Raw genomic sequence first — 17,101 nt, forward strand, 5'->3', positions numbered from 1 at the left:
AACAAGACAGTGCTCCCGTGAAAGAGATTCCAGCGGTAAGCCAGTAAGAAAAGAGACCAGATACCAGTGTAGAATGTCAGGTATCACTCTGTGTTGTTCCTTGTTTCAAAAACTATCATACAAAGATTAATATTTCACTTTTTTCCGTTTGCCCGAGATAACTCGGGATAGTAAACTGATATTAAAAATAAATGCTTTTACACCTTCAAAAATTAAAAATTCAACTTAAAAACTACATATTTTGATTTGTTTCATTTTGTTGTATTTAATAATAAAATAAAAAAAAACGTGATGATTTTTTGCAATTTTTTTCAAAAAAATTTGTAAGGGAAGCGGTTAAAAGAGACCTTTACAGTTATTAGTTAAGTTGGAATGCTAAGAGTATTAATATTGTGTGATCGTATATTTCTTACTGAAAATGTAATCTTAATGCTATTTAAAGTATTGCATATTTAATATTTAAAGAAATGTATATAATAGAAAATTTTAAGGTTGTAGAAATGTATAAGTGTATTTAAAATTTAATTTAATCCTGAAGGAAAAAAAAAGACAGGTTTTTTTTTTTTTTTTTTTTTTTAAATATTTTTAGTATTTTAGTTGGATTATAGAAATGTTATTTGTTTAATATTATCTTGAGTTATATAAATTCTTGATAATTCCGGATGCTTGAACAGGAATGTTATAACATAATCCTTGATGAATGAAACTTTACTTGATATTCTTGAAATATATGGTAAGTTTACATGTTCTTCATGTTTATGTGACACTTCTTTATTAGAAAAACTTGAATTTGTATTGAAATGCATAATGACTCTTGAAAATAATTCTTGAAAATGTTCATGTATCACTGATAATCTTGATTGTTCTGAACTACAGTTCAGCTAGGCCCAGTGTGTAAGAAATTTTATGTGGAAATATAGTTTAATCGCCAAAGAGGGTGTAAATCTTTCATGGTGTATATTTCTTGTTCTTGGATCTGGTAGTGCCAATTGAATGCGTGTGAGACTTGAATAAACTTAAAAACCTGATTCGTAATGTTCATTTAACTTGGTGTTATGTGTGATTTGAATTAATGTTGCTTGAACCAGAATAACTTGACGGAAATATAATATTTTTAGCAAAGTATGTTTCTTGACGGTTAATATAATATTTTATAGGTGTTGCCACATCTGAACCTTTCTTCCTACAAACCCATTTAATTCCATCTGAGCGCTTTTTACGTTCGACTAGACGCATATCCTTCCTACGTACAGGACACTTATAATGGCTACTCTAAGTAAACCTTCATTTACACACCAGTTAATTAATGCTCTTTTCCCCTTTCGTTCCAAATCATAGAGAAACTTCAAATTAATCTTACTATATTCAGCCATTCTACTGTCTAAACAATAAAACCAACACACACCACAAAAGTGCTTACAAAACATCCCATAATTTCAAAATTTTCCAAAATCATGCACCCGATTACGTCACAATAGGGTTTCCATAACAACTACTCAGACTACCATAAATGAAACAACAACTTCGCCATAATACAAGGGATACCTTAAAGTCTACTCTAATCTTTTTTTTTTTTTTAAGAAATGCCTTATTTGTCATTTTGTAGTAAAATAAAAATTTAAAAAAAAAAAAAAATAGCAATCAGTCATGCACCCGATTACGTCACAATAGGGTTTCCATAACAATTACTCAGACTACCATAAATGAAACAACAACTTCGCCATAATACAAGGGATACCTTAAAGTCTACTCTAATCTTTTTCTAAGAAATGCCTTATTTGTCATTTTGTAGTAAAATAAAAATTAAAAAAAAAAAAAAAATAGCAATCAGTCATATGGGCTAACCATTTAATACAGTCAAAGTCCGAAATCCAGACTTGTGGAGACTTTTGGGATTTTTCTGGATATTAGATCATCAGTTTAAATCTAGCAAGATGGCATGTAGAAATAATAAAACTAAAAGTATGAAATCATGATTTATGATCTAAAGTGTATCAAAATGTAAAAAAGCTTAATATTTATTTGTTTACTGTATTAAACATTTCTGTCAAAGTTGTTTAAGTTGCTTTGTTTTTTGGGCTAATACTTTCTCTTTAATTCTGTAGACAGACATAATTTCTTATTCAATTGCAAAATTCCATTGTTGAAGTTCTGTAACTGCTGTGTCTAGAATTCCAACTGACTTGTCAGTCAAAATTTTTTTCGCTTTCAGTAACCTCTCTGTCACTTTCTTCACTGTTGGTAGCAGTGTTTTCTGGATCTAGAACCATACTACAGATTTCGCCATCCGTTAATTGATTGATGATTGAGGAGCTTCCTTGTCATCACAAGGAAAGACTTCTTTTATATCATCTTCATTTATTACTGCTTCTCCACATTTCTTTACAAAATCCGTTAATTAGAAAATTCCACCTTTAGTTTGCAAACATCAAAAACCTTCAGATCCCTGGCTATTATCATAATAGCTATCATTCACTATACATATTTGCTATGTATCATGAGATTGGCGACTAAAGACAAATTGTTCTGCTAAATTTTATCTTTTTCCTTTTGTCCATTGAGACAATTAAGCTTGAAAAATTGTATTAGTTTAGTTATACTTACACCTATTTCTTGCACATGCTTAAGGCTTATCTGAGTATTGAATAAATAAATTTCCACATATACTTAAAGCTTTCTGCTGGTTTTAAATTCTTTCTACCAAGCGCCTCTATTTGTCTTCCCTAAATTCTGCCACTCAGTGTGGCCATACAAGCTGTGGCACCATTCTGGGTTTATGTGAATAAAACAAGTTAGTTATTCTTAATTTAAATAGCACTGAATGTAATCTTTTGTCCTATAATTATTATATTAGTCATTAACAAAATTTAGATTTAGCATATGTAAAGAAATTGTTAAATTTTTCCTGTCAATATTTCTTAATGCATTAAACTTAAATTTGTAATCATCGCCAAGCATAATGTCAACATAAAAGGTTACCATGCTCTTTGTTATTCATTTACTAATATAAAAAAAAATGTTTAGATGTCACTTCATGGGTTGATAAACATGCAGTGACGAAAGCAAATTATAATAAATAATGATTTGCTAGGTTGGTGTCAGGGATATAAAATATTAGTAGGTGTAAAATCAACAATGTATCTATGTAGAATGTTTAAGTTTGAGATGTATGCCAAGGAGATACGCAGCTACAGAGCCAAATAATTGATCATACAAATTTAAGCGAAAATGATTCTTTCTTCAATAAGAGGTATTTTATTTATTGCCAAAGTGAAATTAAGACTCGGGGACTCTCCACATGCATGGGATTAATCAAATATGCAAGCGTAAAGCACACACAAAAATAAATAAATTTAAAAAAAAAAATTTTTTTTTGGTTGTGACTTTAAGGTCTGGATTTTAGGTCATTCCGGATATTGGACGTCAGGATCTCGCACTTTGTACTGTATAACTATATTTGCCAAAATAGCATTCATTATTGTAATCCAGGTTTTAAGTAATTAAGAAATGTTTACATTTTTAAAGTTAATTAGTAATCTACAGTTTGTAAGTAATCTGCATTTTAGTGTTATTCATATCAATTAATGTTGCTTCTTTCGTCTAAATTTATTATTAGTTAATATCAAGTTTCAGGCAGTTTTCTCTGGCATAATCTTGAAACTAATTCTAGCAGTATGATGACATACTGTCACAAAATTCAGTACACATATTTTTTGCCTATGCTGCTAAATAAATATAAAATACCTGAATTTATTTAAAAATATCATTAAATAGATTTCTTTCTTTCGTTTAGCTGCAAAATGTCTGCAAAAAAAGACATTTTTAAATTCAGATTGGACAGATTCTAATCTCAATCTTCAGTGGAGAAAACAACTCCTATTATAGTTATAATAGTACTACTTTGAGGATTATATTTATATACATATATATAAGTCATATGTACTTGGCCAATATTTTTGGGTTTTCAAGTGGTACCATAATTAATTTACCTCTCAGCACAGCCAACGCGCACTACGCGGATCAACTGAAATTTTCTTAAAACACACCTGGTAAAGTCAGAGAATTTCATTCTCCTGTTTGAGTGTCAACCCTGAAAAAAAATATCTGGAAATTTATTTATTATGTAAGTTATGTTAAATTTATTTATTACTTAAGTTATGTCAAATTTATTTATTGTGTAAGTTATGTTAAATTTATTTATTATGTAAGTTATGTTAAATTTATTTATTATGTAAGTTATGTTAAATTTATTTATTATGTAAGTAGCAAATAGTTAAATAGAAAGTGCTTAGAAAGACCTGGGTATTTATTTAAAAGCACAATATATTCTCACTTTTTGAATTGAAAGTATTGCTTCTTACATTATAAATTATAAGTAAAAATAAATAAATATAGATACATTTTGAATGGTTAATTGGATGAAAATAAATGTGTAATAAGGTTTTTCAATTATAAATATTGCATGCCTTATACATGATATTATTCTTGAATAATTAAAAATTAATGTAGTTGAGTGTAAAATGTATCTTTGTTCCTTCTTTTCAGCATATTGATGGAAAGCCTTCTAGCAAGTGTTTAACTGAACTTCCTTCTCCCTTAACAGAATCCATTTCATTATATGAAAGAGTCAACTTATCTTTTAACTGCTTGTCAACTCTGCCTGCTGACTTGCCACTGAGATTGCCACACATTTCATTTTTAGATTTATGTTATAATCGAATTTCGAAGTTACCTGATAGTCTTGGTCTTTTGTTCCACTTGAAAGACCTGCTTTTATCACATAACTGTTTAGAAGTCTTACCGCAGGCAATTACTCGACTTGTAAAGCTGCAAAAAATTGATGTCTCCCATAATGTTTTGCAAGAATTACCTGAAAAGATAGGTGAAATGGAATCACTTAAAAAACTTAATGTTAGCCATAACAAACTTAAAAGTCTTCCTAAGTCATTGGGGTATAGTGATACTATTAAAGTAATTTTAGCAGGCTCTAATTGTTGTGTATCTCAGCCCCCACAGAATATTTGTGATGGTGGTTCTGATCAAACTATTAGATTTTTGAAACAGCTTGCATCTGGGAAAATCTTGTCGAAAGTAGAAAGGGAAGTTAATATTTTCCCTAGAGTTCGAGGCAATGTAGTCCAAACAGCTGTGCCTAATTCAGATTCAGCACTTGCTCAGTATGTGCAAATACAGACTGAAACCATGAATACTGCAAGCAGAATTCGAACACCATTACTGCCACCTTATGATGCTACTCAGCTCCATCCTGATGAGTTAAAAGATAAAATTATAGGTGAGTTTCCTAAAAAATTTAGTTTTGAAATGTTTATGCAATTGATCATTCTACTATTTGGAAGTTAAAGCACAAACTCCCATACTGTCAAAATTTGCTTTTAAATTTTCTAAAACTTTTGTTTCATTTGTTCTGATTGAATTTACCAAAACCTTTCTTCTGAATGACTGAATACTAGAAACATAAATAGTCAATTTTTTTTTTAAATTTTGCATATATCATCTATTAGTTGTTATATTCTAAGAATAAGTTAGAAAGAAGAAAATGTTGTTAAGAAAATCATACAGAAACGTTAGTTCACAAAGTATGTATATACAGTACGGAGATCCAAGACTTATTGGAACTTTAGCTATTCTAGATATTAGATCATCAATTTAAATCTAGTAAGATGATATGTAGAAATTATAAAATAAAAACATGAAGTCATGATTTATGAACTAGTGAAGCATTTATAACCTAAAAAATATCAAAATTTACAAAAATTAAGTTAATATTTATTTATTTATTTACTTTATGGAGCATTTGTTTGAATGTAAATCCTTTAAGTTGCTTCATTTTTTGTGCTAATACTTTCTCTTTAATTCTATAGAAAGGTATAATTTCTTGTTCAGTTACGAAATTCTGTTGTTCAAGTCCTATAATTGCTGTGTCGAGAATTCCAACTAATTTGTCAATCGAATTTTTTTTCATTTTCAATAACCTTTCGGTCACTTTCCTCTCTATCAGTGGTGGTATTTTCTGAATTTAGAACCTTACTACATATTTGGCCATCCTTTTATTGACTGATGATTGGGACATTGGTATCGCAATGAAAACCTCTGTTATATCACCTTCATTTATTACTGCTTCTCCATATTTCTTTATAAAATGTATTAAATAGAAAATTTCACCTTTGGTTTGCAATATTCGAAAACTTTCAAATTCGCAGCTATCATCTTTATCATCCTCACCATGAAATATGACAGCTGGCCATAAATTTTGCCAAGCATATTTTAAAGTATCTGGAGACACACTCTCCCACAATTTTGTGATGGTCCACACAGCAGATTTTATGCTAAAATATCTCAAAAATTCCTGAATAGTCTTGCTGTTATTCAAGAAATTTGACATGGACTTTAAAAATGCTACTTTATATTTGCATTTCAGCGCGTGCACTATTCCGATATCCATAGGCTGAAACCAGGTAAACCAACCGAATTCAAATGTTGCCAAGCCTCGGGTATGAAAAGCGTTTCAAACCAATTATTCATTAATGCTGCCGTCCATGCTCTTCTGTTTGCACAATATATAATGGGGAAAATCTTGGTCCCAGTGCTGTACTCCTCTAAATGCTCGAGGTTGTATATTTTTTTCAATTACAAAAAGTTTACACTTGCGCATTCCTGCAACATCTGCACATGCTGAAGTTGTTAGTTTGGAATCTTTGTGACACCAGTTGGAGCCTTTTCTGTAGAGGTTGCCAGAGTATTTTGCAGTACATATTGCCAGAAAAGATCAGTTTAATCAGCATTTTAAATTTGTTCTGGAGATAAATTTTTCACCTGAAATTTTTAACTGCCCTATACCATGGCGATTTTTATATTTGGTTAACCAAACTGTTGAATATGTGCTTTAAGTTTTTAAGTTCATTTATTCGTGAAATATTTTGACTTGAACCATTAGCATTGGAGCAGTCAATATCACGCCTTCACTGCAATGCTGTCTGACCCATTCAATCATCACTTTGTCATGATTGTTCACTTTTAGCATAAGGAATAATTTTTCTGTTATTTATTGCAAGTAAGGTGTTGGAATCCACAAAAAAAAATCAAAAAGTTCCTTTTTCCATTTTCTTATATCATACACAGTTGACTTCCTATTGCCGTTCTCCTTGCATAATTTTGGAACGGATATACCTTTATCCATTTTTTGCAACAATTCCACTTTTTGTTTAATGGATATGGAAACATGCTTTTGCTTTGTAGATTCTGTTGCTGCTTCAGAATCAGAAACTGTTTTGAACATAATTGAAAGTTTAGACTTTAATTTTTATAAAATCGCTGTAATAATAACAACCTGCAAAAAATATCCTTGGAATCAGTAAAGTATAATTTTAGCTTAGCTTAATAGCATCCGCTATACATTATTGTCTATGTAGCATGAGATTGGTGCCGAAAGACAAATTGTTCCACTAAATTTTGTTTCACTTCTATCGCGCACTGAAATAATCTTGAATTGTATTATTTTAGTTATTTATTGTACTTACGTCTATTTGTAGCAAATGCTTAAGGCTTATCTGAGTCCTGAATAAATAAATTTCCACATATACTTATAGCTTGTTGAAGGCCGATGCTAGGTATCTTATCTAGATACCTTTGCGGGTCCTAAATTTTGGGTTCCAGTGCTTTACCTAAATTCTAAAAATTTTGCCAGCCCTCAAATTTGGTTGCTTGGTGCTTCTCTAAATTCCAAAAATTTTGTATTCCCTAAATTTTGCCGCCCGGTGCAGCCATATGAGCTCTGGCACCAGTTCTAAGTTTATATAAATAACAAATCAGTTATTCTTAATTGAAACAGCGCTAAATTTAATATTTTTTCCTATGAGTATCATTAGCAAAATCCATTTTTAGCACATGGAAAGAAATTTTTGTTAAATTTTTCCTCGTCAACATTTCTTAGTGCATTTAACTTAAATCTGCAAATAGCACCAAGCGTAATGCCAACAAAAAAGGCTCTTTGTTATTCAATTACTAATATAAAAAATTTGTTTAGGCGCCGCTGCTTGAGTTATTACTCAATTTGTCATCTGTTGAATAAACATGCATTGATGAAACAAATTTGCTGTTATTGGAGATGCAATAATGATTCACCAGGTTGGCATCGAGGATATAAAAAATTAGTAGTTGTAAAATTAAAGATGTTTCTATGTTTCAGTTTGAGATGTATGCCAAGCAGATATGCAGCTACGGAGTCAGATTATTGATCAGACAAATTCATGCGAAAATGTCTGTTTCTTCAATAATGAATTAGTTTATTTAGTGCCAAAGTGAAATTAAGAATTGAGAACATGTTTTATTATGGGGAAAAACAAATCAAATGCATATGCGAAAAGCATAAAAAGGAAAAGAAAAAGAAAAAAATTAGTGGCATTGTGTATGAATGCAGCTGTTTTTAATATTCAGTCTTGGGGTTTAATGCAAGTAGGAGGCAGATTGCACTCATTGAAAGCTTAACTCTGCAGGTGGAGGAAGCAGGATCAACAGAAAAAGATAGATCTCTGACCAAAACTTTTGCTTACCTCAGCTTAATCAACAAGGTGAGCTTTTTGATCTCTCTGTGTAAGAACAGGAGGCTATTTGAACTAGAGATGGGCAAAACGGCTCCTTTAAGAGAAATCAGCTATTTATATGATTATATGATTAGTTTGGTATGCTTCCACATTTGATAGGTTATTTCTATCATGAAATAATATGTCAAACTTTAGCATGAGAATTTTCTAAAATATAGTACTAATTCTTCTTATTTTATTATATTTTCCTTATCTGTTAATGCCTTTTTCAGGTCTTATATATGGTGCTGTTATTGGAGATGCTTTAGGAATAGCTACAGAATTTCTATCCCAGGATGAATGTCAGTTCTACTATGATGAAGAAACGCTGACGTATGCAGATATTATACGTGATGAGCATAGAGTACATTGGGCCAAAGGTGACTGGACATCTAATTCAGATCAAATGGTGTGAATATTGATTGAAATGCACATATATATATATATATATATATTTAGTTAATAATATTATTTTAACCCTCATGTATATTTTTTACAGATTAATGCATTTAAGTTTATATTTCCAATTCCTGATAACTTTGTTACAAATATTATAGAACTGAAGGTTTGGTTGGGTGTTCTAGATCATAAACAACTGCAGCTTTGAATAATAATGTACAAAAAGCTTAGTAATCATCAATAATATCATCAGCAACATAAATTAGCAATCAAGTTTTAGTTTCATTGGAGAAGCAGCAAATTAGTCTGAATGCTTTTAAAGATAAATATTGTTAATTTTCTTAATTTTATGGAAACAGAGTTTTTAAATTTCTGAGAATCCTTTCCAGCTGAGAGTTTCAGAATTTTTCTCTGTACTTGCTGTTTCTAGTACATTTTGCAGACTGAATTAGTTGTATGTTTTTAATTTTTCTGTTGTATTTTGAGACCTCTGATTTTCAGAGAAATTGCAGAATCATTGGTCAGTGATCCTCCTGAGGCCATGTGGCTTTAATGACAGATACATTGTAAATCACCAAAATCTTCAAAAATGGTCATTCAGTTACAAGAGGTATAATAATGTTAATTAGAGAAGTTATTGGGAAGATACTTCTGTAATACAAGTCAGTTTTGGGTAGTTTGTACCTCTAAACTTCTCAACAGTATGGAATGAACCTTTAGATTACAGCTTGTGTGGTAAAGCGGTAAATATATATGTTTTTTTTTTTTTTTTTTTTTTTTTTTTTCCTCTTTAGCTTCATATGGATCACCTCAATATTAATAGCTTTAGGAAAGTAATGATTTTCTATATTAATTAATGTATTCAATGAATATATTTGATTAAGTACCTTCTGCATTCTTACATCAAAACTCCTGCCCAGTTTTTTTTCATTTTGAAAATATGAAAACTACTAGGTTAAAATTCAGTTTTCATGAAATCAGTAATTTGTTTCTTGAATCTTATTGTCGTATCAGTTAATAAAATATTTTCTTATAGCGTACAGAATGTTTTCTTTTCTAATTAATCGAATGGAAATATCATTCTTAAATCGGGAATCTATGCAAAAAGCATAATATGCCTTCATTTGCCTATATTATTATAGCTATATTAATTAATGAAATACTGTTCTATTATCAGGACCTGAACCAGAAATGTGTGTATGTATGCATATATATATATATAGATACATACATGCATACCTGTGTGTGTGTATGTATACATATGCACATGTATGTACACTGCTTGACATTGAAAATGCAACACTAAGAAGGAGTGGTCAGAAATTTATGCAAATTTTAGAGTAGACGCACGTCACTGAGTTATACGAATGATGTGAAATGCGCAGCTCTCCAATGCACGTGAAGTAAGGTATAAGGGAAGGAACGTGCAGAATGGGCAATATTCATGTCGTTATTTCTGCCAGATGAATTACCGAAGAAAGTTGGTTTTTGTCCCAGAGGATACGTGTAATAGGAGTTAACGAAGGCACTTCCAGCAGATAAACTATTTTACGACGGGTGTGGTGATCGGACTGAGAAGGGTGGGTTGGTCCTTACGTCAAATGGCAGCTGATACTCACATGGATGCGAGCACGGTGCATCGGCTATGGCAAGCATGGTTGGAACAAGGAAATGTGGGAAGAAGGAGGGGTGCAGGTGCAGCCAGTGACGTCAGCAAGCGTGGATTGACGCATCCGCCGACAAGCTGTGGCGGTCCCGCAAGTCACTTGTACCGCGATTCTGCAGCATGTGGAAGATGTTCTCGATGTTCCTGTGTCGATCAGAATCATTTCCCGTTGATTGCTTGAACGTAGCCTGCACTCACAGCTTCCGTTAAGAAGCCATTGACCCCACAGCATAGATGCCAATGTTTAGAATGGTGCCGGACTGGAGCAATGTGGATGACAGAATGGCGAAACATGTTCTCAGATGAGTCACGCTTCTGTTTGTCCAGTGACAGTCACCGCATACGTGTGTGGCGTTGATGTGGAGACATATCTAATCCAGCAGTAACTGAGGAATGCCCCACCGTGCAACAACGTGGCATAATGGTTTGGGGCGCTATTGCCTACTGTTCCAGGTCACCTCTAGTTTGTATTCAGGGCACTATGATGGCCCAACGATACTTGGATAATGTACTACGGCCGGTGGCAATCCCCTACCTTCAGGGGCTGCCTAATTTCAACACTTTTTCAGCAGGATAACGCCCAGCCACACAGTGCTCGCATCTGCCAACATGCTCTGGAAGCTATACAGCTATACTCTCCTGACCAGTTACCAATCAAACATATGTGGAATGTAATTGGATGCTGTTTTCAGACTCTGCCCCTGCCTCGTTCAGAAGACGAACTGTGGCAAATGGTTGAAAGGGAATGAAGAGCCATCCCTCAGGACACCATCCGATTTCTTATTGATTCCATGCCTAGACGGGTTTCTTCGTTCATCGCTGACCATGGTGGACTGAGCCGACGCCGTTCTCTCTCTGTATTCTGACTATCATTTTGAAATAAAGATCACTTATTGCTGCTTGCTGTCTCTGTCTTTTTTCCAAATTTCATCATTTTCTGACCACTCCTTCTTAGTGTTGCATTTTCAATGTCGAGCAGTGTACATACATATTTGAATTTAGTCCTGATAACAGGAAGAGTACCATTAATAATATTTTCTATTTATACACTTATTTTTTTAAAACACTTTAAACATTTTATGTACTTAAATTCAAAATGTACGTATTTTATTTAGAATGTAGTGATTATTATTAGTAATAATCAACTTAAATTTTATGCCACATGCATATAGTTATAATTAACCTATATAAAATTGTTATGAAAGAAAGGAGGGGGGAAAAGGAAATTCCTATAAATAAAATATATTTAAAAAATAATTACAAATGAATATGTATAATTAGTACATAGTAGGCAAAAAATTACTTCACAGTTTCTCATAAAATATATTAAAAAATAATTACAAATGAATATGTATAATTAGTACATAGTAGGCAAAAGATTACTTCACAGTTTCTCATAACCTAATCGGAACTTTTCTCCCAACTCCCACCTTGAGAACTAGGATTATCAAACGATCTAAAAATGCATTTGTTACTAATTATAAAATTATAAATTCTTTTTAGTCTAACAAAGTAATAGAGGGCACAGCAGTGGATAGTTTCTTCAAGGAACTCATGCGATTTACGATGTACTGTAGTAGATGAGAGTGTATGCAGAAGTATTCTATAAGACTGTGCACTGTTGTCCTGCAGATATACTGCAATGTGGTATTGTGTATTATAGTACAAACTCCAAAATCTGAAATGATCAAAAATCTGACCTTTAGATGACCAACAATTTTTTTAAGAAACGTTTTTTATGCTTTATGTTTGATTTGATACTTTTTTATAATTAAACATGTGGAGAGTCCCATTTCTTAATTTCACGTATGATCTGACACTAACTTGGCGAATCATTGTTTATTATTTTTTGCTTTCAGCACCATGACTGTCAACACTCTGCACCTTGAAAAATGATTCGCACATCGATAACTTATTTTTTATATATATTAGTAATTGAATATCAAAGAATATAGTAAACTTTTATGTTGATATTATTAGCTGGCAATGATTAGAGGCTTCAGCTAACTGTCGCAAAGTGTTGAGAATATTGATGAGGAGAAATTTAACAAAAATTTCTTTCTGTATGCAAACAATACATTTTTTAAATGATGATCATTGGTCAAAAGATTACATTTAGTGCTATTTGAATTGAGAATAATTGATTTGTTATTCAGATAAGCCTTTGATCAGTGCCAGAATTTTGGGCAGGCAAAGATTTTTAGAATTCATTGAGCAACAAAATTAAGGGATGGCAAAATTTGTAGAATTTAAGTAGATGCTTGACAGCAGAATTTCAGGCTCAAAGACATTGCACCAGGCTGAAAAATATCTAGCCCTGGCCCTGGATAAGCCTTAAGCATATGATATCAAAATTCTATACTGTGGGAATAGATATAAGCGTAATAATTAACTAATATAATTCAAGCTGAACTTTGTCAGTGAATGATAGAAGCAAGACAAAATTTAGCAACCAATCTCATAATGCAAAGCCAATTGTGTATAGGGGACATTAGATAAGCTTTATGGTGATAGTCACAAATTTGAAGGTCTTCAGAAATCTTCAAACAGAAAACAAAATTTTTGAGTTAATGGAATATTTAAAGAAATGGGGAAAAGGGGTAATAAATAAAAGTGTAGCAGAAGTTTTTTTTCATTGCAATGTCAATGCCCTAATCTTTAATCAACAGTGGGTAGTGAAATCTATAGTATGGCTCTAAATCCAGAAAATATCAGTACTGATAGTGAAGAATGTGATCGAGAGTTTGCTGAGAACGAAAAAATTTCATTTGACAATTTAGTGGGACTCAATGCTTCAATTACTGTTCTTGAACAATGGAACTTTGTAACTGAACAAAAAATTATGTCTATCTACAGAATTAAAGAGAAAGTTTTAGAACAAAAAGGAAAGCAAATTAAACAACTTACATTAAAAGAAATATTTAATAAGGCAAACAAGTACAGTACAAAGTCTTTAATCTGGAATGATCTATAATCCGGACCTCAAAGCTACAAACTTTCTGTGCATGCGCATATGCATTTACGCATGCGCATAATACGTTTACGCATGCACGTTTAATGTATAACAGACGATATAAGCTAGGCTAAAATTATCTAATTATCTATTTCAGTTAATGTTGCAGATTGCGTCGTTCCTTAATCTTCTAATTGGATCCAACTTATTATTTTTTGCAGACTGTTAGAGCAATTTTATAAAAAGTAAGCTTGAACTTTCGATTATGTCAAAAAGAGTTTCCGATTCTGGAGCTGCCAAAAGATCTACAAGCAAAAGCATGTTTCAATGTCCATCAAGCAAAAAGTGGAATTGCTGCAAAAAATGGATAAAGGCATGAAGAAAGTAACAGAGAGGTTAGTGAAAATGAAAGCATTTCGATTGACAAGTTAGCAGGTATTACAGCAATTACAGGACTTGAACAGCGGAACTTTGTAACTGAACAAGAAATTATGTCTGTTTATAGAATTAAAGAGAAGGTATTAGCACATAAAGCAAAGCAACTTAAACAACTTACATTGAAAGAAATGTTTAATAAAGTAAACAAATAAATATTAAGCTTTTTTTTTTTTTTTTTTTTAAATTTGATACCCTTCAGATCATAATTGCTGTTTATTTCATAAATTACGGTTTTATATTTTTAATTTTATAATTTCTGCATGCCATCTTACCAGATTTAAATTGATGATATATAATAATAAACCCCCTAATCTGGAATCGCTGAAGTCCCGATAAGTTCGGATTAAAGACTTTGTACTGTATTTAGCTCTTTCCCCCCCCCCTCGTAAATTTTGATTTTGAACTAAATTTATAATGCAGAATATAAAATTAAAATATTTACACTTGCTATTACTCTTCATTGCTTCATTTAATTTCTTACAACATATTTAATGATATTCATGTACATATATTCTGGGGCATATATATCATATCAACTGCTTATAGCCCAAAACAGTATTTATTTTACTTTTCCGTTAGTCAGGCACAAATGTTGCTAACAGCAGACTTTTTTGTTTTAGTGGCAGCATAGTACATCACGCTCAGTTAAAAAATTGAAATACCTATATCAGTAGGAAAATATATAAACATATTCAAAAAATAAAAACTTTCACACATTTACTATAAAATATGACAAAGAAACAACTGTTTTAACCCAGGAGGTCGTGCATGGGGTATGTTTAATCTCATTATTAATATATCATTTTCTCTAATTATTCCTGCTGTAATATATTTCTTTAAAGTATCTCTACATGAAATCTATTTTATTACATTCCGTATTTTCAATTAATTGCATATATTGAAACAAATATGAAATTGCTCAAATTATATTTATCATATTTAATATAAAAATGCATGTAAAGTATTAGATTAAAATAGAAAAAAATTAATTAAAAGATTATTTTGGTACTTTTCCGTTTTGCAGGCGCAAACGATAAAGTCGCCAATAATGGTACAACTGATGTCAAACGGAATATCTTCGCTGGTAACCTTTTACGCCTCCTTTTGAAACACAAATAGCCATTTCGTACCAGATTGATTGCTTTTTTCAATACTGGCATACAATTACAGAGAATATTTACAAAGATAATTAAATTGTATGCCCTAAGACAATTCGCGGTAATTAAGTCAATTAGATGCAATCACATCGCTCAACCAAAGGCGAAAATATAGAAGAAACAAAATCAAGAGTTAAATTCATTCATTCTAATGAGAATGCACTAGCGAAGTAAAGCACTACGGTTTTACATAATTTCTGAGTAAGCTATTAGTACGAATTGAAATAATTCTTGCATTTAAACTTTTATTCCAAATTAAGATTTAACTTGAAATTAATGTAAATAATTACTGAGAGAATTAGATTTTTGTAGCGTAGTTTACGCGAGATGAGATCAATTTAAATGATGAAACCATATTAAAATGTTTATGCCTTCAAAATCAAAAATTATTAGAACTAACATTTGTTAACATTTTTTCTGTTTATACTGTCTGTTGTCGCCAACAAAGTCTGCTTGGCGACATTTGCGCCGGCGAAACGGAAAAGTACCTTTATTTTATTTTCTGCATCAATATATAATAATTGCTAGATTGTTAAATACTTTCCTTTTTCTATACAGTCATATATCATCTAAAGTAATCTTATAAATAATATTTTCATTAAAATTAATATAAAATTCTGTAAAATTTAGTAATACAAAATATTATTGAGATTAATTTTAAAAAAAACTCATTCAAATAATATCAGATATTTGCTGCTTTCTGATAAGTTATAACATTTTTGATGCATTGAAAAGGTGTGATTTTGCTCATAAGTTTCATTTTATATTCAAAATTGATTACATTTCATTTATAGAAAGGAAAACTTGAACTGAATATAAGAAAATTCTGCATGCAAGTTCAAGGCATTTGAACTTACATGAGGATGTGCATGGGGTGAATATGACCCCAAAATGTTATTTAAAGTAATTATTTAGCAAATGAACAAACTAAAAACTTGAAACCTGATTTAAAATAAAGGTCATGACTTATTGATTATAACTACTGAAGAAATGAAATGATATTGAATCATGATTTAAGAGAAGCATTCCATTTTATGAAGGTGGGATAAAATAGACTCCATGTGCATGCTTACAGGTTAATAACATTTTAACATTAAAGCACATTTGGTAAACATATGCACACACATGCAGAAAAAGTTGTTTTTCTTATGTCAGTTGAAGGGTAAAAAATTTTTAATGCCATTTTAGAATTTTTAAAAGATTTCTCTCCGGCTTAGACAAGTCCCAAACTTTATGCCAGTGGTCATGACTGTAACAGTATTTTCTAAGTTATGACTTGTGTATGGCTGAAGGAGAAATAGCTAATTGACTGAATATTGTGACAAAATAATTTTGATTTCTTATTTTATTCAAGTTGGGATGGAACAGCAATATTTGATAAATGAATCTTTCTTTGCCCCTTTTCAAATAAAGATGTGTAACTAAAAATTTACATTTTATAAGTGCAAAATCATGAAATATTCAATAATATGAAATATATTGTTTAAACTATTGAGACATGACAATGTATTATATTTTTAATAACTATTACTTATTATCCAAATATCTTTTTGGTAGAATTTGCAGAATAAATGCTTTTCATTGCTATATATATTTGATTGTTTTAGTAATATATTATGCAGTTTTGTTTCTTATATGTTTCTTTTTGGTTTTAGTTACTTGTCTTGGATTCTCTTCTTCAGTGGGCTGGTGTTGTAGATGAACTTGAATTTGCAAAGCGGCTTGTAGCTTGGAAGAAAAGTGGCATACCAGAGCTTGGTCAAAGAGAAAGCTATATGTTTTCAACTACAGTCAACTTGGTAAAGTTAGTTCTTCTAAATATTTGTAATGTTTTCGTGCTTAGTGTTTCTTTTCACTTTAAATTTCACTTTTCTTATTTATTGATAAT

General features: G+C 31.2%; 1 protein-coding gene across 5 annotated transcripts in view; it reads left to right on the forward strand.

Annotated features, from left to right (window-relative positions):
* Positions 1–17,101, forward strand: part of LOC118186091 (uncharacterized) — a 68,440-nt gene that overhangs the window by 8,643 nt on the left and 42,696 nt on the right. For 4 of the 5 annotated variants that reach the window (XM_035356106.2, XM_035356113.2, XM_085814344.1 and 1 more), the window contains exons 3-5: positions 4,546–5,293; positions 8,834–9,009; positions 16,869–17,012. In XM_035356106.2, the coding sequence (XP_035211997.1) occupies positions 4,546–5,293; positions 8,834–9,009; positions 16,869–17,012 (1,068 nt within the window). Of the gene's footprint in view, positions 1–674; positions 734–4,545; positions 5,294–8,833; positions 9,010–16,868; positions 17,013–17,101 lie in introns of all 5 variants that reach the window. The other variant, XM_035356130.2, reaches the window with a different exon arrangement.

This window comes from Stegodyphus dumicola, chromosome 1 (assembly GCF_044657685.1).
Source record: "Stegodyphus dumicola isolate Sdum_Otavi_A_Nest chromosome 1, ASM4465768v1".
Classification (NCBI taxonomy): domain Eukaryota; kingdom Metazoa; phylum Arthropoda; class Arachnida; order Araneae; family Eresidae; genus Stegodyphus; species Stegodyphus dumicola.